Source organism: Pituophis catenifer, unplaced genomic scaffold, assembly GCF_029215685.1.
Source record: "Pituophis catenifer annectens isolate HBS135680 unplaced genomic scaffold, rPitCat1.0.hap2 SCAF_1, whole genome shotgun sequence".
Lineage (NCBI taxonomy): Eukaryota > Metazoa > Chordata > Lepidosauria > Squamata > Colubridae > Pituophis > Pituophis catenifer.
Genome location: NW_027256881.1, coordinates 282609754 through 282634223, shown reverse-complemented (window position 1 = coordinate 282634223; position 24470 = coordinate 282609754). Strand labels below are relative to the sequence as shown.

The 24470-nt window shown below is 35.9% G+C and overlaps 1 protein-coding gene across 1 annotated transcript in view; it reads right to left on the bottom strand.

Annotated features, from left to right (window-relative positions):
- The window catches only part of VPS39 (VPS39 subunit of HOPS complex), a 28543-nt gene extending 5622 nt beyond the window's left edge, over positions 1-22921 (bottom strand). The window contains exons 1-20 of the mRNA XM_070939922.1: positions 22752-22921; positions 21220-21285; positions 19918-19982; positions 19079-19121; positions 18517-18611; positions 17830-17928; positions 16489-16581; positions 15933-16116; positions 14271-14391; positions 14002-14122; positions 10235-10364; positions 8158-8300; positions 7227-7370; positions 4339-4480; positions 3823-3909; positions 2902-2975; positions 1731-1829; positions 1376-1493; positions 952-1080; positions 98-200 (exon numbers count right to left, since the gene is read on the bottom strand). Of these exons, the coding sequence (XP_070796023.1) occupies positions 98-200; positions 952-1080; positions 1376-1493; positions 1731-1829; positions 2902-2975; positions 3823-3909; positions 4339-4480; positions 7227-7370; positions 8158-8300; positions 10235-10364; positions 14002-14122; positions 14271-14391; positions 15933-16116; positions 16489-16581; positions 17830-17928; positions 18517-18611; positions 19079-19121; positions 19918-19982; positions 21220-21285; positions 22752-22824 (2129 nt within the window). The 5' untranslated portion in view covers positions 22825-22921. The remainder of the gene's footprint in view (positions 1-97; positions 201-951; positions 1081-1375; positions 1494-1730; positions 1830-2901; positions 2976-3822; positions 3910-4338; positions 4481-7226; positions 7371-8157; positions 8301-10234; positions 10365-14001; positions 14123-14270; positions 14392-15932; positions 16117-16488; positions 16582-17829; positions 17929-18516; positions 18612-19078; positions 19122-19917; positions 19983-21219; positions 21286-22751) is intronic.
- Positions 22922-24470: the final 1549 nt, after the last annotated feature.

Sequence of the window (24470 nt, the reverse complement as noted above, 5' to 3'; positions counted from 1 at the left end):
AGTAGAGAAGCTATGTAGTTGAAAACAAGATGGTCTAATAACAGTTGCCAATAAGTTGATGGTTATCGGTTTCAAAGATTACAAAGCATGCTCATACTTTTCAGCTATCTTGGTGTCCTTCAGGATGTGAACATATATAAATAGAGCTTGCTCGTGATTTCCCATCCGTCCCAAGAGCAATGCACGTTCTTCTAGGAGACCTGAGGGTAGGAGGAGAAAACTAGCACTCGGTGGCAATAAAGTTTATAAAGCAGTCTGTAAGAATATGTATAGTAGTGAAGAAGAAAGAAGGAAAGAACCAATGGAGGAATTTGGAATAAAATATGCATTGCTGTTTAAATTATGGAACTGCAAATCATTCAAAAGAGAGGCTCTGCAAAGCACCACTCTTCAAATCTTTAAAAACTACTCTGTCTTTTTCTAGGCTTTCTAAGTTCAGAAATGACTACTGACTAAATCAAAATCTTTAATTACAATCATAGATCAGAAAACTGTTGTTTATTTTTGCAGACATGTCGAGTTGCATTTTCCTTATTTATTTAAATCAATTCATATGGCTGCCCATCTCACAAATCTAACATTGGGTGGCTAACAAAGATTAAAGAATATAATATTGATGATAGCTAACTAGCTAGCTAGCCAGACAATTCTATGCTTTTAACTATTTTAGAAGTTATTTCCAACACAAAAATTCATTAGTTTATTCTATTGCACACCAACATGATTCCCTATTGAGCCATTTTTTATATATGAAATCAAAGATTAATCAAAGATTGCAGGGGGGTTTTTGTTATCAATCTGTAGACTAAAGCCTATGGTTTTTATAGAACAGCTCTTAAATAACAGGCTGATACAGACATAGGTGGTAATCCTCTTACTTAAATATTAAAAAAAATAAATCCCTTAAATACTGTAAATGTTGCACAGCATGGGTGAGTGACTACTTCTTACCATCAAAGGGAAAGTCACTGATGAGTTGCTCAGCATTGTAATAACTGGAACTCTCGAGAAAGGAAAGAAGTTTTTTCCGGTATTCTCCAAGCTCCCCCTCTTCCTCACCAGCTGGCACTGGTGTTTCATCTGTCAGAAAAGAATTTCATATGTGACTAAATATGTCTTACTGCTGTTCTTTATGTTTGGCTCTCTGTAATATTCTACTAAAAATGCACATAAACATTTTTTCTTCCTTGACTGGAAATGATGAATATAAAGTTAAGGTTTCCCTAGATCTTCTAAAAATGTTCTCTTACTTAAGTGAGCAACCAAACAGCGCTACCCATATACTCCAGAATCACTGGAGCTCCCCTCTGCAACAATCCCAACTCTACTCTTGCTTCTGATTATGCATAATAATATAAATCACAGATGAAAATACCTGGAGGGAAAGAAGTGAGATATTCCTTCATTAGGCCTTGCACTTTCTCACAGTAGAGCTGAATCAGACAATTGTGAAACTCTGAACCAGACTCGTTCCAGATATCAATTACATGCTCCTGGAAATACATGTATATATACCGAATATAAAAATTAATGCTACGTATCTCTAAAATTTTGTAATACTTCAAAATGTGATCATCAGGAATTCAAAATAACTATGTGTCTCCTTATCTAACTATTAGAAATTATTTTTTAATTTAAAAAAGATGGCTAAAATTACTTCTTTTGTAAATAATTTAGACAGAACGTGAAATAAAATATGAGATTTTTAAAAAGTAGATTTTAGTTCTTACCAAGTAAGGAATGGTGAGGTTTTTAAAATTTTCTAACAAGAAGTTCAGAATCCTTTTTCGTGGGAGGGATTCTACCTCAGGAAGATCTTCTGTAAATATCTGCCAAACAATTGGTTGAATTTCCAAAGATGATATTTGCATACTTACTCTGATTTTATTAAAGTTCAAAAAACAAGACCACCGTATTATATATAAGGGCTACCCTATTGGGATAAGACTTGGGATGCTACCTTAGCTTACCCTAACCCTGAAAGTTCATTGGGTGACTCTAGGGTGGTCACTATCTTTCAACCTGCCCCAGGGGACTATTGAGTTAGGCAAAAACAGGAAGGCAGGAATGTTATTTAAGCCACCTTGAGCTCCTAGAAGCAGAAGTAGTAACAAATAAAAGAAATATACAATACTCTCTGAACAAATATCTATGATTAATATTTCTTTAACCTTCTCAAAGACTAATCGATATCTTTCCAATCAATCCATCATTCTCTTTGTATTTCTTATGATTTGCTATTACGGAGCTGATGAACTTTATTTACCTTAGGGCCTTAATATAGAGCCTGAAGGTAACAGTATACCCACCATCACGTTTTTAGCTCTGTCAAGCTCTTTGCCCAAATTGTTTTAATAAAGAATTTTAATAAAAAGGAATGGGAAATTAGCATATTGGGAACACAAAGCATTTGTTTCAAGCAAAATCCATCTTGTCCCCAAATTCCAAGTGACCTTTCTACTTGAAAAAGTCTTGAGACTTTTTATATAGTTTTTAGTTTCTTTGTATGGTCAATATTATAATCCAAACTTAGTGTCATATATAGAAAAGCAAGATATTCTGTTAAAACCTGAAATTAACTCTGCAAATATTCTGAATGAGGTCAATTAGATGCTACATAGTTGAAATTGTACTGCCTACCAAACAAACGCTTCATTCTTTTTGAATGGATTACAATATAATTTATAATTTATCTTCGAGGATAAATTGTTATTCAAAGTAGTCCCCATGTGGAGTATATAGTCATAATAATTAAAAGTAATTCTTAACCTATTTAATAGCTTTAGGAATATTAGTCAAACTGGCAGCAACCTACCTAAGACTAATTACTTTGCTATCATAATGGTCAGTGAAGAGAACCCTTCCTCCTCTCTGTTTTTAAATGTATCCAAGTGTACTTACTTTTAATCCATCTTCAGGAAAATCCCTAAGTACCCAAACCGAATAGGAAAATATTAAATTCAAGTTCTCTGTTCCTACAGTATAAAACAAAGGCGTCAAATTAAAGAACTACAAAGGTAACACAATGACAGACTATGGTGCAAGTGACTAGACACATCTTTCTAACACAACTTTTTTTAAAGAGGGAGGAGGGAGATAACATACACAGACACCATCAAGGTTCTTAACTGCAGAGGACAATCAAGGAAGCAAGATTCATAGATACTTCCTTTCATTAGCTATATCAAAATTTAGCTGTTATCTTCAGAATTGAGTAAGGAACTATCCAGCCCTCCTCTATTAGCAAGTTCATCGAGTCTCTTTGAAACTTGAAGACTTTTTTTTGCTAATATATTTGCATGACAGAGAAGGTGAGTTTCTAGGGCCCTGGGATTGCTTAACTGAAAGAACCCAGAGCATTGCTTAACTGAAAGAACCCAGAGCATACACTCTGCAAGATCCAAGGGAGTTCTAAATACCTCTCCCCACTCCTGATTTTTAGGTCACAGCTTTCTTACTGCTACACATACCATGATTATCACAACAATTTCTGGAGATGCTATAAAACTCCTGCCAGATATACTTTTGTGAGATCCTTGGTGCTTCTCTGAGCTTGATGGTTGGTGCTTGGTGGACATTTTTTAGGAAAATGTTAACTTGCGCTGAGAAAAAAATGCTATTCACCAATTTTCATGTAAACATTATCTTCTAATTTCTTATTTTATAACATGAACTTAAATATTGTTATGATGGGAATCATCCCAATCATTACATTTTTGTTTGTTTACTTTTGTGATAACCATTAACCATTTTTCTTGATACATGAAATAATACTATATACCACAACACCAACTGCAAAGAAAGTAAATCAATTTCACTCACCCAAATGTTGTAAATACTGAACAGTTCTTTCATGGCCCTTCAAGGGAGAATTAGCTTTCTTGGACTGATCTACTAGTACCTGCAAGGCTTCAGCAAAATAAAAGTCTATTTCATTATCTTTTAAGTTAAACAGTAGGATTGTGCAAAAACTATTTGAAGGACTATCCTGTGAAGTATCCTTCCAAACTTGCTGTTCAAAAGCATTATAGTGTGGAATCCTTTTCAAGGCTCAACATAGCTGCTTTGAGGGCCATCTACAACATCTGAACAGAAATATACATGCCAGGTGTCAGTTTCACTCTGGTGACAAATCTGACAATGCTGTACTATAAACTATATAGCCCAGTATGAACATCACACTGCAATCTCTAATTTCCTTCCCCATCAAAAAAATACTGATCTCGCCTGCTAGTTCACTCTATGCAAAATTTGCTCATACATTATACTACCAAAAATGAATAGTTTAAAGTGATATGCACACCCCTTTGGTTCCTTCTTTCGTCTCTCAGTACTTACCCTTTTCATGGAGACCTTTCTTCTCATATAGTATGATTAATTCACTGTATTTGTGAGCTTTCTTGAGCACATGCTCACTTTCCTCAATATGACAATGATTGTTCTCCAGTCTCAGTAATGGTGCCACTAAGGCTACATTTGTCTGTAATAAGAAGCAATTTAATGGAATTGGAAACAAATTCACATAACCAAAATGAAATGTGAATCAAAGAAATGAGGTAATGAACTATTTTGCAAGTAATGAGATTGTGTTATTAATAGAAATTGGATGGCAATCTACCCTTCTCCCTTATTCTACTGTACTCAGTTTCAATAACAACATTAAAGTAGCTGTGTTTCCCTGAAAATAAGGGCGGGTCTTATTTTCTTTTAGGCCCCAAAATAAGCACTATGGCTTATTTTGGGGGGTGTCTTATTTTTCCCTCTCATGTACGGGAGGCTCACTTCTGTTTGCTTGCGGGGAAGGAGGCCTTATGATGCATCAGTGCCACCACTGCAAGGCAGGGCGGGTGGAGCTGTCCCACACACTCCAAACCAGCTAACCTTGGGGCCCCTACAGCCAGGCCACCCACACCCCGGCACTTGCCTCGCCTCATGGCAGGGGCTTTAGCATACCACTTGGCCTCCTGCTCTGTTGCAGCTGTGAGCAAGAAATGCACCGGCAGCCATGTGGGCTTCCGTGAGGCAGGTGTCGGGGTGTGGATGGCCTGACTGCAGGGGCCTGAGGTAAGCCAGTGTGGGGCGCATGGGGCAGCTCCACCTCTTGCCTCGCCTCATGGCCGCAGAACCCTGAGCAACAAGACGGAATGGGCAGGTGGTGGCTGTGCAGGCTCTTAAATAGGGCTTATTTGGGGGGGGGGGTTATATTAGGTGCACATTTAAAAACATGCTAGGGCTTAATTTCAGGATAGGTCTTATTTTTGAGGAAATGGGGTACTATCACAAACCTACAATATCCTTTTGCCCATTAACTAATGAACAGCAAATCTTGCAAAGCATACATAGTTATTTTCACTAGGAATGAAGATAGTTGTAATATAAAGACATCATAACATCATCCTCAGCAAATCCTCTTCACTTCACAACTGAAGCTAATCAGGACTTCTAGGGAAAAATGGCAAACTGAAGACTCTTCTGCTAAAAGTAATAGATTGGCTCTTTGTAATTACTCTCCAGACAAGGAGACAACATGAGATCATCCACAAGTGTTCCATACAGGTGTTCCCTCTGAAGAGGCTGCAAGACAGCAGTTTCTAGGAGGTTTAGAACTCTGGGAGATGAGGGAATCGGTATCTTGCTCAACCAATGCTCAATCCCTTTAAAAACAGGAATACTTCCTTTTTAATAACTTTTGGAAATCGCTTGTTAACTGCTTTTTGGCTATAAGGAACCTTTGTATCGACAAGTTTTAAAGGACAAAAAAGTTTCCTTCAATCCTTAGCAAAAAAAAGTTTTAAATATGAGTTATAGGACTTAGAAGCATTTTTGGAATAAACAGCAACTTTGATTTTGGAGAGTTACAAATTGACTAAAGGTAGATGAATTTAAAATAAAATGTTAAGAATTAATTATAAGAATCTTTCCTGTGGGGAAACACTTTTGTTTTGAATTCTTTAAAAAAATGATGAGACTTTGAAGTTTAGAAACTAAGCAAACTAAAAGGAAATTAAGATTATATTTAAAGAAGAACACCTAAATTTGACTTATTATACAAAATACAATATTTGACATTTTTGAACAGACTCAGAATTTAATTTTAAAGAGTGTCTGTCTCTATAGATAGTGTTTAAAAGACATTATGGGAGGAACAAACAAGATTAAGACTGATCTGAAAATGAATTTTAAAATGACAAGCTACAAAACTGTTATGGAAAAGATGCTATATTGGACATACAAAAGAACCCAGCTGACTTCTTAATAATTAAAATGATATAGAAATAACAAACCAAGAGACAAATCTTGATACTTTTCTATATTAGATTTACTTGTTAACACTTTGAAGAATTTTATGGGAAAGGACAAAGAAAAAATGGAAAAAAATTAAGTTTTTAGGACATAATTTGAAGAGACTAAAGACTAAAGATCAAAACTATAAAAACTACAAGGATGGAATATGAAGTTGGTTTATTTGATCAAGGTTAAAATATGTAGGTTGTTAACTCTGGAAATCCTCAATGGACTTTTGTGATCAAGTGTAAAATAACAAGATTATTAAGAATTTGTTTATAAACAAGAGATGGGATATAAGAAAAGAGATTCATTGTATTTTAAGAGGTGGTGATAAATTACTAAAATGGTTTATAATTATGATAAAGGGAAGTCATACTATATTTTTATTTTTTTCTTTTGTATTTTTTCAATAACTTTTATTTGCATCTTTTTTATTTTGTTAGTTTGTATTAATTTTTATCATTGTAGTTTTAATTTTTAATAAAATTACTATTTTAAAAAGTGAAGCTAATGATATATGTATTAATGACCTGAACAATATTTTAGCCACAATTAAACGTATTTTCTGATTTTAATAATTTTAAAAGAACTGTCCATTAGATTTCATATGATTCTTCACTCTCCTCCAGATTGTACTTTAAAAAGATTTTTAGTTGCAAATCCATCAGGAACTGAGACAAGAATTTTTTTAATTCAATATTAGACATGAAATCTCATCAGCACTTTAATGCAAGCAATGTTTGACCATGTTTTAGAACTTCCCCTGAAGACAAAGGATTTGTTTGGAATTAACTAAAAAAGAAAGAAATTTCTAAAGCAGTCTCCTTTCTCCATATATATGTATCCTTAGATCTTTCTAATACCCATTATTATTTCACTATAAACTTACATTTCACTTCTACTCTGAATTTCCAATTCAAAAGATGAAGGGTACTCACATGGAGGAAGCATTTCAACAGTGTAGTATCAATTATCTGTATCAATTTCTTTTTGGATTTAATGGTAGGAGTTCCCTCCATGAGGGGAGATGTAGTGGACTGATGGTCAGAATCATACAGCTTCTTCACTAACTGACTTCGTTTCTGTGAAGAGGAAATAAAGTTAAGGTTACACCCTGCCCACATTACTCAAAATAAAAACCAATGAAGCCTCATTCTTCTAGTTTTTCTGTACTCTTTAATTCTTATTACACAGATCTCTCTGTCTTCTTCTTTTTCCACTCGTTTTGTTACATTTGACTCTCCACTCCATCTCTTCTCTCTACCAATGGCCAAAATCTTGACTGCAAGCTTCCAGAGACATAGACTCACCTTCTGCACTATATAGAGCAGGAGTGTCAAACTCGATTTCATTGAGGGCCGCATCAGGGTTATGTTTAACCTCAGGAGGCCGGGTGGGCATGGCCAGCTCAATGTCACTCATGTCAGGGGCACCTGTGGTGGCCCAGGCAGGGCTGGGGGGATCTTCCTGCAGCCCTCTGCCAGCAAAAACAGAACTCGGGAGGGACATGTGCAGCCCTCCCGAGCTCCATTTTTGCTGTCAGAGGCACCGCGGCCCAGTTCTCCGCTGTTTCCAGGGTCGCCCTGTGGGCCAGATCTGGCCCCCGGGCCTTGAGTTTGACACCCCAATACAGAGCAAAGCAGTGAAAGTTGCTTATTCAGAGAAACTGCAATTTCGTTTTCTTAGCATGATGACTTCTCATATCAAAGCTCTAATATAACCAGCAGATCATAACTTACCCTCCCTCAAATCCATTTTAAATGTTAAATAAATCAAGAACACGACATTCTACACTTTTTAAACAAATCCGGAGCTGGTGTCTAACATAAGCAGCCATTGGGAAAACACAATAAAAACTTAAATGCTTACGTGAGTTAGGTAATCTATAAGTGCTAGGTGTGCTTTTTCTAGCTCTGCTGCAGAGAGACTTGGCACTGCATTTGGATACTGGAGCTGTTTTTTGTAATCACCGGGCAACAGTTCAGGATAGAGACCTATCACATGTGTGGGATCTGAAAGAAAACCCCACAAATGTGGTAGGTCAAAATATTTTCAACAAAAATGCAAATTATAACAAATTTAAATTCACAATACTTATCTCTTTAACTTTCTTTTATCACAAAGAAACTAATTTGACTAAGATCTATATCAGTAGTAAAATATTAAGGATTCAACAACATGAATAGATATATGGCTGGCTTGAAAATCATAAATAGTGTCAATTAAACCGGAAAGAAATATCAAGTGAATTTCACTATGCTTAATCATGAGCTTTGTATTCTTCAACATTTTAATTAATAACTTGAACGAGGGGGTTGAAAGAATGCATTTCAAAATTGTAGGCAATCTAAACATAGGATAACTATTAACGATACGCTATTCAAAATAATCGTATAGATTAGACAAATGGGTTGTAAATAACAGTGACATTTAACAGAAACAAAGAGTTTTTTCACCTAGGAAACATAAATCAAATACGCAGGGATAAAATGGGGGATTCCTGGCTTGGTAGTACTTAAAAAAGACTTCACAATAGTAGTGGATTACAAACTGAATGAGTCAGCAGCACAATATGGCTGCAGTTTTAGGCTTCATCAACAGAAGTAGTTTCCAAAGCAGGGGAAGCAATATCTTTACTAGATTTTGTATTCATTAGTCAAAGCCTTGTCGAACATTATATCCCGTTTTATATGAATAGTGAAGGAAACTCAAACAAACTGAACCAGTCAAGAAAAGATTAATGAGGATCAGGTCAAAATTAAGTCCTTTGAGACAAGGAACTGGGAATGTTCAGTCTTGAGAAGGCTGAGGAGGACATGATCATATTTTTCCAAGCCTGAAAGCAGGGTGAAATCCAGCAGGTTCTGACAGGTTCTGGAGAACCGGTAGCGGAAATTTTGAGTAGTTTGGAGAACCTGCAAATACCACCTCTGGCTGGCCCCAGAGTGGGGTGGGAATGGAGATTTTGCAATATCCTTCCCCCAGGAGTGGTGAGGGAATGGAGATTTTGCAGTATCCTTCCCCTGCCATGCCCACCAAGCCACGCCCACAGAACCGGTAGGGAAAAATTTTGAATTTCACCCTTGCCTGAAAGGACTGTCAAACAGAAGAAAGCCAACAATCTATCATTCTGGAGGACAGGACATAGAACAATAGATTTAAGTGACAAAAAACAGATGCCAATTGAATGTCTAAACATTTTAACAATAATAATAGCTTCACAGTGGAACCAATTATCCAAAGTAGATAAAGTATACGAAGTATACAAAGTAGTTGTATATCCATTTGTCACTGATTCTTTAGCTTCCTACATGAAATGAGAGACTTGATTATCTAAATAGCCCATTTTAGTTCTATTATTTTGTTTCTTTCCTAAAACTATTTATTCTATGCATAACATTTAAAAGAATTTGTTGTAGTTCAGTACTACTGAAATTCCAAATATAAAATAATAAAGAGTGTTCTTTCAATATAGGGTCACCTTGCAGTGAGATGGGCAGCAAACAAATGTTTTTTTTTTTTAAAAAAGATATCAAGTTACTACTGCTGATAAACTTACTTTTTACCCAATGGCATCCATGGCTAGGTTTCACATGAAACACTTATTTCCATATTAAAAATGCTTCTATGTTTTTGCGGCACTCTCACAACATTGCAAGATAAATGTAACATTATTAGTTGACTATTGGCAGAAGAGTATTTTGATATTTTGCTCTACAGTTCAGCTATGCATTTTCAAGAATCTTCCCGGGAAGATTCATAGGGGACTGACGTTACAAGAGGGAATGTACCTCTCTTGTCTTCTCTGCAATAACAAAAAGAAACATTCCACAGGATGTTCTTACAAAAATCCAAACACTAATGCTTATTTATAGCTTTTTACATCTTTTAGTAGTATTTAATTCTCCTTGCATAATTTAAAGTAAGGCTGGAAATGAAAATCTACCTGTCCCAAGTTTAGCAAAGACTTGCATCGATTCATCAAAGCGCTTTTGGCAGAAAAGGTTGAAGGCATAAAGATTCTTAATGTGATGGATCTGTTGCTGTTTTTCATTGTCAGAATCATCTTTCATATCCTAACAAGTTTAAACAGAAGCAGGAAAAAAATACTTTATTCACCATAAACTCTTGAAGTAGAGAAGAAAAATAAAAAAATAAAGAATTAAAAATGCAAACCTTTAGGAAATAGCACACTGGCTCTTAAGGAAATTGATCCTTGGTAATGAAAAAGTATATTTGAATATACTTGTAGAAAAAATTGTTCATGCAAGCCAGGAGATATATTTCTATCTCAGTTATGCTATCCAAGAATAAGAACACAAATAAGTTTCCTGAGTATGGTAAACTTTGTTGTCACATTTGTAGTCCATGAACACTGAGACTATAATAAATATCTGAGTAACACACAGTCAGGGTGGATAAAAATCAATGATTTTTTTAAAAAAAAATCAAAAAAATCAGATTTTTTTTATTTAAATCGGATTTTTTTTATTTAAATCAAATTTATTTTAATAAAAAACTTTTGGGGTAAAAATCTATCTTAAGATAGTTTTCTATTTAAGATACATAAATAATTTAGTTTATTCAGCATGAAATGGAGCTTAGTTATGTAGCATGAGGCTGTATATTCTGCAACACTGGGACTATCGGTGAGTCAACAGTAGGTCAAAGGAGTAGCAGAGATGACAGTTGCTCTTTAAAAATTATGATTTAAATCGAGTTGATTTAAATCAAGCCTTTTTACTAGTGATTTAAATCATGATTTAAATTGTGATTTAAATCAACTCGATTTATATCAAATCCATCCTGCACACAGTAGGCTTAAATAAGAAGTACAAAAAACCAGTGTATTCAAAAATATAACTGCAATGAATGGATCAAACAGTGACATAACTCACAGTTACTGTTCTCAGTATACAATCTCCAATTCCTGAGATGCATATAACTACACTCCAAAGACTTGAACGCAGTCCTCCAAACCCCTCCCAACATTACTGCTAAGTTGTAAACTAATGTGACAGGAGGAGAAAAATATGAAATGACGAGCAACAAAATTAACATGGTTGAAATAAATGTAAGGCAAGTGATACTGTTATTTCAAAAAGGTTGTGCACCTTTGGCATAAGGCAGTGCTCACGTGATTGATTCTCGCAAACAAGAAATACCGGTATTAACTATCATTTAAGTGTTTTTGTACCTCTCCATAGGTAAGTACAATCAGATTAATAATGGTAAGTAGCCTTGATAGTACAAGGGTTTAGTGCACCCTGTTATTAACACAGCTGCCTGCAATTTCTGCTGGTTCGAATCTCTCCAAGGCTCAAGGTTGACTCAGCCTTCCATCCTTTCTAAGGTAGGTGAAATGAGGACCCAGTTTGTGGGGGCAATAAGCTGACTTTGTATAAAATATACAAAAGAATGAAGGCTATTGCTTAAAGCATTGTAAGCCGCCCTGAGTCTCCGGAGAAGGGCGGCATATAAATCAAATTAAAAAAAAAAAAAAAAAAAAGTACCTCTCCATAGGTAAGTACAATCAGATTAATAAACCTTTTTATCCCACACAAGTTGTTTATTTTGCATAAGAAGTCAAACTAATTAAATTTTTCACAGAACTAGGTTTTTTTTATTTTAAGTTTGTTCCAAATTTAAAGACTATGGTTATAGACTTTAAAGCAAGCCAGGATAGCTTCATACTGTGAATTGTTCCCAAAATATAACCACACTTTCTTATTTAATGAAATAAACCCTGATTTGTTCATCTCCACTACGTTTCAACCAAAGCTTATTATAATCAACCTGAATCAAACTAAACCAAATTTTACAGGTTTAGAGGATAATAAATAAATTCTGCAGTTACTCATTATTATATACAGTGGGGCAAAAAAGTATCTAGTCAGCCACCAATTGTGCAAGTTCTCCCACTTAAAAAGATGAGAGAGGCCTGTAGTTGACATCATAGGTAGACCTCAACTATGAGAGACAAAATGAGACAATCCAGACAATCACATTGTCTGATTTGGAAAGAATTTATTTGCAAATTATGGTGGAAAATAAGTATTTGGTTAATATCAAAAGTTCATCTCAATACTTTGTTATATATCCTTTGTTGGCAATGACAGAAGTCAAACGTTTTCTGTAAGTCTTCACAAGGTTGGCACACACTGTTGCTGGTATGTTGGCCCATTCCTCCATGCAGATCTCTTTTACAGCAGTGATGTTTTGGGGCTGTCGCTGGGCAACAAGGACTTTCAACTCCCTCCAAAGGTTTTCTATGGGGTTGAGATCTGGAGACTGGCTAGGCTACTCCAGGAACTTGAAATGCTTCTTACGAAGCCACTCCTTCGTTGCCCAGGCAGTGTGTTTGGGATCATTGTCATGCTGAAAGACCCAGCCATGTTTCATCTTCAATGCCCTTGCTGATGGAAGGAGATTTGCACTCAAAATCTCACGATACATGGCCCCATTCATTCTTTCCTGTACACGGATCAGTCGTCCTGGTCCCTTTGCAGAGAAACAGCCCCAAAGCATGATGTTGCCACTCTCATGCTTCACAGTAGGTATGGTGTTCTTTGGATGCAAAACAGTATTCTCTCTCCTCCATACACGACGAGTTGTGTTTCTACCAAACAGTTCTACTTTGGCTTCATCTGACCATATGTCATTCTCCCAATCCTCTTCTGGATCATCCAAATGCTCTCTAGCAAACTTCAGACAGGCCCGGACATGTACTGGCTTAAGCAGGGGGACACATCTGGCACTGCAGGATCTGAATCCCTGGCGGCGTAGTGTGTTACTGATGGTAGCCTTTGTTACGTTGGTCCCAGCTCTCTACAGGTCATTCACTAGGTCCTCCCGTGTGGTTTTGGGATTTTTGCTCACCGTTCTTGTGATCATTTTGACCCCATGGGGTGAGATCTTGCGTGGAGCCCCAGATCGAGGGAGATTATCAGCGGTCTTGTATGTCTTCCATTTTCTAATTATTACTCCCACAGTTGATTTCTTCACACCAAGCTGCTTGCCTATTCAGCCTGGTGCAGGTCTACAATTTTGTTTCTGGTGTCCTTCAACAGCTCTTTGGTCTTCACCATAGTGGAGTTTGGAGTGTGACTGTTTGAGGTTGTGGACAGGTGTCTTTTATACTGATAACAAGTTCAAACAGGTGCCATTAATACAGGTAATGAGTGGAGGACAGAGAAGCCTCTTAAAGAAGAAGGTACAGGTCTGTGAGAGCCAGAAATCTTGCTTGTTTGTAGGTGACCAAATACTTGTTTTCCACCATAATTTGCAAATAAATTCTTTCCAAATCAGACAATGTGATTGTCTAGATTTGTTTTCTCATTTTGTCTCTCATAGTTGAGGTCTACCTATGATGACAATTACAGGCCTCTCTCATCTTTTTAAGTGGGAGAACTTGCACAATTGGTGGCTGACGAAATACTTTTTTGCCCCACTGTACCTAATTAACAAATAATTTAGTCTTGAAATAACACTTTTACTAGATAGCAACTTATAAATGTAATTATTTGTCAAAGATTCACTCAAGTTCTGTCAACATACTAACATATGGCTTTGTGAGTCCCAGTTAGTTATTTAAAACACAATTGACTAGGTTCACACATCATACTAAACCAAATACAACTGATACTTCACTATGGTTTAGTATGACACAGGATCCCAACTATAGACTGAAAATATATTTAATCTTTCACTTACCGCCAATTGCAAAGCCAATTCAAACTGTTTATCTTGGAGGAGCTGCTGAATCTGGGTTGCAATGGAAACTGGAATGAGGCGCCAAACAAAATGATTGCTGGCCACATATACAATATTAGGACTAAAATAAGGAAAAAGATACAGTCAGCAATGTACCTTAATAAGATTAAAGGGTCACTCCCTTTTACTCAACAACTCTTTAAAATTAATAATTCAACAGTATTTTATATGCAAAATAGGAGAAAAATAGGCAACTAAAGCTTTCCTACCCTCCAGAAGTAATGAAGCGTGGCTTATCTAATTCAATACTCTGAACCAGGAGACGGGGCTCAAACGTACGAATCTCTACATATCTTGGCAATACTGCGACCACGTATGGAGTCTGATGTTCTATTATGGAAACAAAACAGTCAGTATACAGACCTAAACAACTTTCCATTCAAGAGTACCAAATGTTTTATTACTTTCTTTATCCCCCTTGGCTTTTTAATCATTTCTCTTTCTAACACCTACTGTACTTTATGAGAACAGCATAACCTCATCTAAAACTATTGTATTTATTGGACTCAAAAGAGACTGCTAATGTCACTGGGTTTCTGATATACAGACTACAATATTTATGTAATAGAGTTATATACTGCCTTTCCTCCAAGAACTTAACTTAGCCATTTCCCTCATTCTTCCTACTTTTTTCCTACAACAACCCTGTGAAATAGGATGAGACACATTAGAAAAGCTTGAAAGAAGTTTTGCCGAAGCATGATCTTTTCTCAATTTTTTTATTAACTGGATTAATATGTGGTATTGGTTTAGCATTCTTTGCATAAGACCTATTGTAAATAGAATATTATTTGTCAACCATTAAGTAGTTCCATAGAACTCATACTCAGCAGTCCATTATGATCCTAACAAAAAATATATTATGCAACCTTCCTGAAGTAGGTTGTCTCTACTTTTAAACAGTTTTATGCAGTATTAAAGCCCACAAGGAAACTTTAGAAAATGCTGAGACACAGATAAAAATTCAACCTTTATTATTCACAAAACTAACATTTACCCTGGGAAAATACAGATTTTAAAACAGCTGGTAAACCTTTCTTTTCTGGAAACCATGAGTCATTAACGTCATTAATACTTCAAATCAGCTTATCACAAAAACAGCATTTAAGCGGACTGATTTATTTCCAGAATGCATTTAAGCTGTATAAAATATGAGATGGCAGTATAATCAATTAAACACTTGTTTCGCCTGGGTGCATTGGCTTCAAATAAATCTCCCGAATTACCATTACCAGAATGCGTTTTCGTTACATCTAAACCTAAATCAAATTTTTTTAAACAATTGTTACTTTTTTATCTTAAATAATTTTGGAATAAAATGCTAGTATATCATACATTAATGAATTATAAAGTGTGTTTAAAATATTAAATACAATTCCTATGAATTTAAGAAAAAAATTAATTCAACAAGTACTTATTTTCTATATTTACCAGATTCCTCAAATGTACAAAAAAAGCTGATATCAAAGCAGATGGAACCCTTATCCATGGGTATCTTTAATATTTCGGTTGATATTCACAAAATTGTAATATGATCACTGTTGTTTAAAGAATGGGAATTCATGCCAAAAATTTATTACTACATAATATACAAATTGTTCTTTTTTATATAGTAATAAATTAAAATCTGAGCAAAGAAAATCATTATTCAAGTAGTAGGGAAAACAGAGCTGCTTTGGACTCACAAACCTGGATTACAGATACACACTTTCTATCTATAAACTGGCATTATATCAACATAACAGAAAGATAACTATCATCTCAGGTAGTCAAATGTCATTATTAATTTAAAAATCAAGGTGTATTGTATTTTCTGTGTGTAACACATTTTTTCTTTAGAGCTAAGAATTTTTAATTTTACTTGTTCTTACCCATGGTTATTGGGATATCTGTCCAATTGAAGGCACATTTCTGCGTACAGACTCCTTCTTCATTCAACACAACAGTTAGATCATCTTGGCCTACAACAACTTTGCCATCTGCCAATGGGACTACTAATGGCTCAAGCTGCTTTCCTGTAGGGAATAGTTCCTTAATCGATCCCTTCCCATCTACCTGAAAATGAATAAAAAAGCTGGTCGTTCAATTCAAAAAGGCATTACCAAAATTACTCATTATTATTAGAAAGAGCTGTTCCATTCTCCAGTATTCCTGTCACTAAGCTTATTTCATCAACCCTATAGATCAAACCATAGCCGAATTGTTTAGGGATTTCCCAAACAGTAGTCAATTTTTACCACTGATGTCATAACAAATATGACATCAGTGCCAATAAGGTGTCTATTTTCTCAGAAGGCTCGCTACATATAGAAAGTTTATTCAGTATAGGACATGAGAATTCATAATTCATGCTCTAATCATTCATTTCCCCTGCATACAGTATTCCGAAAAATCAGTATTTTCCATCTTAGTCTAATTTTTTAATACCTTTATTAGATAATAATCCCTTTTGAAACCAACACATATTGAATCTTTACACCATGCCATTGATTTAGGTACGTCTGGCACACTGAAATCTCCCTGGAAATCAAGAAGAAAAAATGTCTAATTAGGTACAATTAAAGAAGCTGATAGACACGTACGTATGTATGTATGTATGTATGTATGTATGTATGTATATAAATAATTCTAGGAAAAATGTTTAATTCTAGGAAAAAGAGCTCCCAGAAAATAAACAAACATAGGAAAAAAATATAAAATTAAGACATCTGAATGAATGAATCTTTTTTACAGTTAAAGGCCAGGGATGAATGGTACCTCTGAAAACAATTAAAAGCAAGAAACATGTCAAGTAATACAGGCAAATGACATATCAATAAAAAAAGCATGTTAGAACTATGGGAAACCTGTCAGTAACTGATGCTTGATTTTCATGGCTGCTTCGCAGTATTTTGTTATGGTCTATAAATCATTTACAAATAAGGATGGATGTATAAGTATTGTCAGATTACCCAAGGACTGATGTAAAAGAGGCATATTATAGATGGTATGAACCTTCTTACAGTTGGTAAAATAAAATAACACATGTTGGGGTTTTTTTCAACATCCCCAGTTCCAGCCAAGCAAATACATTTCTCAAATGGGATTTTAGAATATATTCTCAATAGTATTGCCCAGATATTAAACATAATGCCTTGCCCAGAAAAAAAACCCTTTCCATTATTTGGGGGATTTTAGTAAGGAGAGATATTTAAAGGGTCATTTCCCAGCCCTTGACACCCAAATCCTATTTCTCTTTCCTTCTGCGGGAAATCCCATGTTTTTAAATGTCTTCCAAATAATGTATGTTTAATATGGCCATAGACCATGGTTTATAGAAACCACAATGACAACCACCAGCAATGTACCTTGAATTTTTGCTCCATTACATTCTAGTTTAAAGGGTACAAATTAAAGACAGTCATGAGGTCTTAATTTTTTTAAGCTGTTTTAAGTACGGCTGATATTTCTTTTTAAAAAAACAGACATCATCAATATATATCTTTCAGAGTTTTGTAGAATTCTGCCTTTTTTTAGTTCTTTGTTAATTAATGTTATACTTCAAGTAAGCTCTGAAAGAAAAACTAGGTAACTGTTAAATTGGGCTTAAAAACTAAATCCCGCAAATTATTTTTGAAAATGTTTTCTGAATAGAAAATCAACAACACTTTCAAATCAGTGACACTTTCAAACCAAAAATTATATTTTAACATGAATGATAGAATGGTGATTAGAGTGAGACGAACAGCACCTAAATTTGATAAATAAAAATAATAAATAATACTGCACCTGCAGCTCATGGAATTTTCGGTCCTTCCAATAAAAAAGTTGTAACTTCTTTCTCACTGCCACACACATTCTAAGGACCTCTTCTCCAGTATCAGAATGCTGTAAAAATAAATATTTCTCTAAGAATCAAAGCTGGAAAACACAATATTAAGCTCTGCTCACACACAATGTTACGTCATTGTTCTCTTAAATATGGCTTATTGTACAGCAAACCACAATTGCTGTCCTGCAATATGCTGAGCAATCAACTGTGGCGTGCAAATTACTATGGTTGCATTCCCACAATTTGTACCATAAACAAGCCTCATTAGTGTATTATGTAAGTCCACTGTATATGCAAGCTTGTGTTTTTGTCTTGTTTCTAACAAAAGTAGAATAAAAATGAACCCTGAGCAGGCCTTGTTGTCATTCTTTTTCCTTGATTATCTTTTTCCCTCCCTAGAAACAGGCTGAAATAAAATCCATTTCTCAGTAGACCCAACAGAACTGCTGGTTCCAATTGCAGTCAATAAGTGAAGACTATCTGTATTTTAACTATCATCTCTAAAATGTGATTTTCAGAAGTCGTGAATGATCAGCATCTCGCCCACCCACCTGCTTCCCGGACATTAATTAAGTAATGAATTTTTTGCATTTTAATCTAACATGCCAAATGTTCATGAAGGCAAGCCTCTTTTCATTACATACCTTCAGATCACAAGTGAAGAGAGTTGCACCTTTGGCCTTAGAAACTGTTGTGATCTGTTGAAAGGTCAATAGATCATGAACATAAATGTTGTTTTCTGTTTGGGACAAAAACACAAATTACTGCTTAAATTAAGATGTACATATGCTGCTATTCAAATCTCTACAATTTTCTCATAATGAATAATGCTGCAAACATTATTTTATTTTGAAATAAAATGGGAACTTTACAAATATCTCCCAGTTTTTGATGCTACAATGATTCTGAGTCTCAAAGAATCTCCATACTAAGAATGATGGACAATGTAAAAAACTATTAAGTTAAATAATGCTTAAAGAAGATTAACAAAATGTAAAGGGCTTTTAAAAATTAATGTGGCCTTTAAAAAAATTAAGGATCAGAAGTAAAAGCAAAACACTGAAATTCAGATTAACAGAACAAATTCACGCATTCCCAACTCAGAACTAAATTCAATATTTAATTCTTAAAGAAGTTCCCTAGTCTTATAATGACTGCCGTGCCTTGTTTCAAAACAAAATTAATCTGAACAATTATTTCACTTACCTAATAAACTGACCAAAATTTTGAACTGGGATACAACATGGATCTATTAAAAATAAAATAAAAAAATCATGTAAATAAGCTTTGGGTAAGTTTCTTAAGAGGGATGTGGTGGCTCAGTGGCTAAGACGCTGAGTTTGTCGATCGAAAGGTTGGCAGTTCAGCAGTTCAAATCCCTAGTGCCGCATAATGGGGTGAGCTCCCATTACTTCTGCAACCTAGCAGTTCGAAAGCATGTAAAAAATGCAAGTAGAAAAATAGGGACCACCTTTGGTGGGAAGGTAACAGCATTCCGTGCACCTTTGGTGTTTAGTCATGCCAGCCACAAGACCACGGAGACATCTTCGGACAGTGCTGGCTCTTCGACTTTGAAACGGAGATGAGCACCGCCCCCTAGAGTCGGGAACAACTAGCACATATGCGAGGGGAACCTTTATCTTTGCCTAAGTTTGTTAAAAGTTAACTTGCTCCAAAGGACTGTAAAACATAACTGATTTATAAGCAGATCCTCATCTCCAACAAAGTAACTCTTCAATATAAATTATGGAATATCTGATGAAATAAACTAAAGATAGTCCTTGACTTACAACAGTTCATTTAGTGACCATTCAAAGTTACAATGGTATTGACAAAAGTGATTTATGACAGTTTTTCACACTTACAACCATTGCAGCATCCCCTTGGTCACGTGATCAAAATTTGGATACTTAGCAACTGGTTCATAACTGGTGCATGTACAGAAGCGTCTGGGCAGGTGGGTGGAGCCTCCCGCCACCACCATTGGTGCGAACCGGTAGCAACCCACCACTGATCTTAGCTGAATCTGAAAATGCCAGACCTACCTGCTGTATCTTCTTGGAGAAGTTCTTGTTTGATTTTTCTAATATGACTTCAAACCTGTTGCAGCCTATCAAACAATATATGGATTTAGATAAGATATATTTTAAACTATTTAATCAACTTGCATTTATTAGTTAAGGAATAATGTCATACAAACTTCTGAACTGAGATTAGAGGAGGTGTAAGTCTCACAACTTTTCATTTGAAGATTGCAAAAAAATCATACTGCACATTACAGCATATGCAGTTATCAGAAAATCACTACTGACTATCCAACTAGGAAGATTCCACTATTAATTTTCATTTCAAGACAATCTCTTTTTCTGTGAATTCAGGGAGTTGAGAAATGATTTTGCAGCCTTTTAAGGCTGTCAGACTTTAAACGTTACTTTTTACAGAGATAACATTTACCGTCTCTGTGATAAGAATATTACTGTGATGAGGAGATTCCCAGGTTTATGAGATTTATACGGGACAGGACTGACCCAAATCAACCATGAACATATAATGAAGATCTAATTCAACTAGCCCTAATAAATTGTTGATTTAAGGGAATCCTTTTTTTTACAGTTGTAATTCATATATGTTTCTATCTAATTCATATTTTACAGACTAGTTTCAAGGCAAAAAATCAAGTATGAATCTGACTTTTTTAAACATGTTATGCCTAATTCTAAAATATAATGAAATTTTGCACAGAATTAAACATGATACAAGGAAATAAGGTATTTCAAGGTCAGCCAATAAACTCTTTATCATATAGGTTTTATACAGAGTGATTGGATTATTAATAATATTAAGTTTATTTCTCAAATAAGCTTTAACTGGAAGGGTTCACACATAGTACAATAGCACAAACCACACTAAACCTAAAACAAAAAAACATATAAATTAGCACAATAAATAAACCCTGTCAACATAAGGCTAAAACAAGTTTCTGATTCTTGACAGATATTCTGTCTTAACTATGTACAAGGCCTATCTTGTATAAATCTGCCCTAAAATACAATGAAGTAACAGATGGCTCTCAATTATCCTTAGTTGTTACTACCGTATTTCCCCGAAAATAAGACACTTTCTTGTATTTATTTGAACCCCGAAATAAGCGCTTGGCCTTATTTTCAGGGAGATCTTATTATTTTGGGGCGTGTGGAGCAAGATGGGGCTTCTCTTGATGTCTTACCTGATTTCCAGCTCCATGTTTAATTATTTTCAGGGAGGGCTTATTATCAGGGATGTCTTATTTTCGGGGAAACAGGGTATTTGTTAATATGCAGAGGGATGGTAAATCATTACAAACTTACCAGTTTCTTTTCTAATTCTGTAAAGTAGAAGATGTCCTTGTTTAGTCCCAACTAGGAGCCATTCTTCTATAAATGAGAAAATATTTAATTTGCACCAGCAATATTCTTTTTTTTTAATAGACTTTATTGAGATTTTTTACAGAACAAAAAGGAAATAAATGAGAAAATCAAACAAACAAACAAACAAAACAATCATTCAAACAATAACATAGAACACATAAATATAATAAACATTTTCAATTTGTATTGGATATGCAGTGTTTTAACTATTTACATAAATAATACTTGTTGATATTTTGACTCACTTTTAACCACCAGCAATATTCTATTTTTTTCCTGAGGAATTCATAGTTTTAAAAATATTTCAATAAAAATAATTTTCAATTAACATATATTTTCTAAGGCCAAATTTACAGGGCAATCCTATCCATATCACCAGGTCTAATTGCCTTTATTCCCAGAAAAGTATGTGCAGAACCTTATTCTAGAACTAAATATGACATACCTCTTCATGGCTCTATACATGAACTTTGCTGTGGGGGGTTTTATACTCAAACATTTTGGGTTTTTTTTTTTTTTTAAGTATTGGAAAGCATCCTAGAGTGTTATACACTACAGTATAAATATTTGAAATTTGTAATTTCTGGGAATTTCGCTATTCCCAGAGAGGAAGAAAATACAAGCTACAAGTCGCAGTCCTCATCAGACTTTTTTAAAAGTAAATGCAGTTTACTAAATGCATGGAATGTGCAGAAGCCGATAGGCTAACTAAAATTTTAAGAGATCAAAAAGACTGCATATTTCCAATGCTGGGACCTATGGTATGTTTGGTTAGTTAATAGAATAAAAAGAGGACAATGCTAGATTAGACTTTTATTTTTTATCTGTTTATTTAGATTGAATGTTATGTATTGTGTAATGTTCTCACCGTGATCTGTTTGTCGATAAATCTTCTGTTTGTACTTTTTTAAAGAAATAAAATTATTTACATTAAAAAAAAAAAAGTAAATGCAGTTAAACCAGAAGACACACAGGAATTGGGCATTCATGTTCCTTTATTAATAAGACAACATGGACACACTCCTCTATTGAACCCCCGCCACAGCAATCCTGTGGAGCAGAAACCGAGAAACATCCCAGTCCATGGGATGTTTGCATTTGAATCTAGTTCTCCCTTTCTAGACCCACATCGACCCTGCCTTGGGGACAGGCAGGCAATGCTTTTCCTTCTCATGACTCACGTGAGGGTCACGTTTTAATATCACAACACGCAAAGCGCTCAAGTTTTCCCAGGACCATCTATCAACGCGCGAGGAAACTGGCAAGATTTCGCCCTTACTGGGGCATAATGTTTGATGAGTCCGCTCAACATAACAAGACGCGGTGGTCGGAAGGGAGCAGTAGAAAACGGACTCTTGTACACCAAGACGTTGTGGTTGTGACTCTCGGCACACAACGTCACCGAAATGTGAGAGGGGACAAGCGGGGGTGAGGTGGGGGGGGCGAATCCGGAGGGGAGCCCCTGCACTCACCCCAAGCCGCCAAGCAGTCGATCTGCAGCGGCAGTTTTTCCAGGATCGTCACCGGCTCGAAGGCGTCGTGCATGACGGCCACAGCCTGGCGTCGGCCACTACTCCTCAGAAACGACGGGCTCTTGCCCCAGGGCCACTAAGGACGGCCCGGGAGACGACGCTGCCAGCAACCCCCAGCCACAAAAGCCGAGCCTGGGCCGCTGCAACGTTTCCGGGGTTGCTCTTCACTTCCGTAGCCAGGCTCCGCCTCTGAGCAAGTCGCGCAGGCCGGTTTCCCGGCTCTCTTCGGCGAACCGAAGCCCGCCGCTCCGGTTCCAGTCGTAGAGGTTACGTTAAGCACCTACCGCCTTTGAGTATTTTTCGGTGGAGCAAAATCTTTTGAGTATTTTTCTTGGGGGGCAAAGCAGGCGTTGAGGAGAATTGGGGTGCGCGGGTGGGGAGGTCGAGGGACTGAAGGAACCTGCAGCAAAGGGCGACTGGCAACTCCAAAGCGCAAAAGCGCATGGATGGTGTGTAACTCCTGCGTGACCTGAATGGGTTTCCTCTCCGAGAAACCTTTTCAATATTTAAGCCGTTGCCTTTTATTTTTTATCCTGCATTATTGTCGTTTGTGTATGTGTTGTAGATGTAGCGTACAATTCATTCCTGCAACTATATTACAAGGAATCCATGGTAAACTCCTCCGCAAATGTGAGTGGATCAAATCCAGCAGGTTCTGACCGGTTCGGGAGAACCGAGGGGAAGTTTTGAGCAGTTCGGAGAAACGGCAAATAACCACCTCTGGCTGGCCCCAGGGTGGGAATGGAGATTTTGCAATATCCTTCCGCCAGGAGTGGGGTGGGAATGGAGATTTTGCAGTATCAAAATCTTGATTTTGCAGCAGGGCAGATTTTCCCCTGCCACGCCCACCAAGTCACACCACGCCCACCAAACCACGCCCACAGAACCGGTAGTAAAAAAATTTGGATTTCACCACTGGGTGGATCATAAAAAAAAACATACGTTCTTCATGCTGTAATGTCTCCAGAGCCTACAGAACAATTTTTTCCAAGGCAGTAATCCTAAATACTGTATTCAACTTCCCTGGCTAAATTCACCTGGCAAAACACCTTAATTCTTTTGTTTAGTATTACTATCCTCAGGATCCAACGTGCATGCTGCAGGTATGGAACATTTAAAAGTTATTCGCTTGTTTGTTTCTTCGTTTCTTTTTTATTTGACTTATGCTGCCCATCTTGCCTAATAAAACCTAGATTGCTGGCCTTTTTGTTCTGAATATAAAAAGAAAAAGTAAAAAAAAAATTAATGGACTGATCTCTAAAAAAAAGGCAGTGTTTGGATTTTCTTTAAATTTATGTAATTACAATTGCACGTTATCAAGTCTCCCAGGTTAACTTATTTTAACTTTACATCTCTCACAGTTTATTAAATATAATAATTTAAATTTATTTTATTACTTTTCTTTTTTATTATTTTTGTTTCTTTTATGTTGTGTTTTTATGTCCTTGTAAGCCGCCTTGAGTTGCCATGTACAAGTAGGTGACAATATAAATTTTCTAAATAAATAAATAAATTCTTCATGAACTTTAAGGTCCTTATTCTTGTATTCAGCATACAGTTCCTAATATACATCAAATCTGAAGTTGCCTGACATAACATAGTCCTAAAACTACAGTGCTTCTCTGGCTTTGTCTCAGCATATATTTCAAACTCTTAAAT